Here is a 2,103-nt window from a genome sequence, read left to right on the forward strand (position 1 = left end):
AAACCAAAATATGAGCCTAATCCTCATTACCACAAAAATACACTCGTACAAAAAAGTTCAACTGTAGTGGACAGTTGTATTTCTGCTCCTTCAGCCAATGAAACGGCCAGTTCTTCACAAAACTCCTCTGCCACACCTGTAATTTCGAGGATTCTAAACAGAGAGCCTCACATAGCTTTGTTTCATTCAAAAAATGCTCTACGGGAAGAAAGTGACCCTCGTTGTGGGGCAAATATATGCAAGGTAAAAGGTCATTTGGAAAAAATAAACCAGACTGCAAGTGCAAGTGAAGAATCAAATAAAGGAGAGTCCGTGTGCGAGAAAGTTGTTGATAAGAATAAAAGTGAGAATGGCCCACACGATGACCATTTAAGACCTTCACACAGTACATTTGAATTAAGTAAAATCAGGCTAAACTATCCTAATGAGTCATCCTTAAAAGATCAGGATAGCCGTTGCAACCCGGAGAGGGGACAGTGGCATTTAAAGCCTACCGTCTGTAAGCAGCCTTGCATCTTGCTTCTGGACTCGCTACGAGGCCCTTCCCGCGCACATGTTGTAAAAATTCTAAGAGAATATCTAGAGGAGGAATGGGAAATTAAAAAGGGCACCAAGAGGAGTTTTTCCCACGATGTTATGAAAGGCCTCATTCCAGATGTACCCCAGCAAAGCAACCTCAGTGATTGTGGTGTCTATTTACTGCAGTATGTAGAAAGTTTTTTTGAGAATCCAGTTCTCAATTTTGAACTACCTATGGATTTGAGAAACTGGTTTCCTCCTCTAAGAATGCGAACAAAAAGAGAGGAAATCCGCAATCTTATTCTGAAGATCCATGCAGAGCAGTGCAAAGAGAGAAGAAGCGTGCAGACAGGCATTCAAAAGCAACCAGATGACGCCAGCATTGCAGACTGACCGTTTCTCTTGCTTGGTCAGTTCTACCTCTACAAATAATACAGCCTTGACCTTTGTCTATACAATAAAATAGAGAAGTGTCCATGACTCAAAGTGATTTGTAAATTTTCTATAAATGTCCTATAATTAATTTCCATAATGTATGTATTAAGTAAATGTTAATGGGGTCAATTTTCCCAGCATTTATAAGTGCGTTTTTCACCTGTTAGGAAGCTTTTGTTATGTGTTCTCTGTTAATAGAACTTAAACTTGCAACTTCTAAGCACAAAATGAAAATATTTATAGGAAAACAAAAGAATAATAATTTATAATTTATCAAGGGTTGACAAGGGTTGAAGGGTGGGGGAGGGAGTGGGGGAAAAGAGGAGCTGATACAAAGGGCTCAATAGAAAGAAAAGGTTTTGAAAGGTATGATGGCAACAAATGTACTAATGTGCTTGATACAATGGGTGTATAGATTGTTATAAGAGCTGTAGAAGGCCCCTTCCCCCTGCCCTCATGGTATCGCTACTCTCAATATCTGTCCTGGATTCTGTGTGTCCTGAACTCTTTTCTGTACCTGTGTACATGCTCCCGCCTAGCCAGACTGGTAAGATAGAACTGGGCTCATTATAGCGGGGTTAGGGGAAGCATTAAAGAAGTGGAGGAACACTGTGTGTTTCACCGGTGCTATACTGCACCTAGATGGCTTGTCCCTTCCTGGTGACCCTTCTGTGAGGGGATGTCCAATGGGGTACTGATGGGCTTTGGGTCTACATTCTGACAAAGACAGGGCTTTCTACTCCAGTAAATAGTTACAGTATTGTATGTTTTACCCTGTCCTAAAGGGTGACTATGAGTTGGCTTGGTAGTGAATACACACACACACACACACACACACACACACACACACACACACACACACTCAGACAGTGTGACTTGTATTGTCAAAGATACTGAGGACACGCTCTTACCTAAAACTGTTGAGCCCAGTTTAGGAGCTATGGAAGTGCCCGAAGGAAAATGCTGTATCTCTATGTGGGGTGTGGGGTTCATAAGTTAAGGCACAGAGCCAACAGACAAAGAATAATTGGATATCTCATGAACAGATGGGAAGGACACAACATCCTGGGCAGAGGATCCAACAGCTCGGGTGTCTAATCCAGGCTCCTGGCTACATCTGATAGAGCAGGAAAACACAAACCAGAGAGA

General features: G+C 42.0%; 1 protein-coding gene across 1 annotated transcript in view; it reads left to right on the plus strand.

The window, feature by feature from the left end:
- The window catches only part of LOC101650795 (sentrin-specific protease 6-like), a 2,997-nt gene extending 2,085 nt beyond the window's left edge, over positions 1-912 (plus strand). The window contains 1 exon segment of the mRNA XM_030885069.1: positions 5-912. Within this exon segment, the coding sequence (XP_030740929.1) occupies positions 5-912 (908 nt within the window).
- Positions 913-2,103: the final 1,191 nt, after the last annotated feature.

The sequence above is a fragment of the Echinops telfairi genome, unplaced genomic scaffold (assembly GCF_000313985.2).
Source record: "Echinops telfairi isolate 266 unplaced genomic scaffold, ASM31398v2 ScPeMD7_19;HRSCAF=73, whole genome shotgun sequence".
NCBI classification, from domain to species: domain Eukaryota; kingdom Metazoa; phylum Chordata; class Mammalia; order Afrosoricida; family Tenrecidae; genus Echinops; species Echinops telfairi.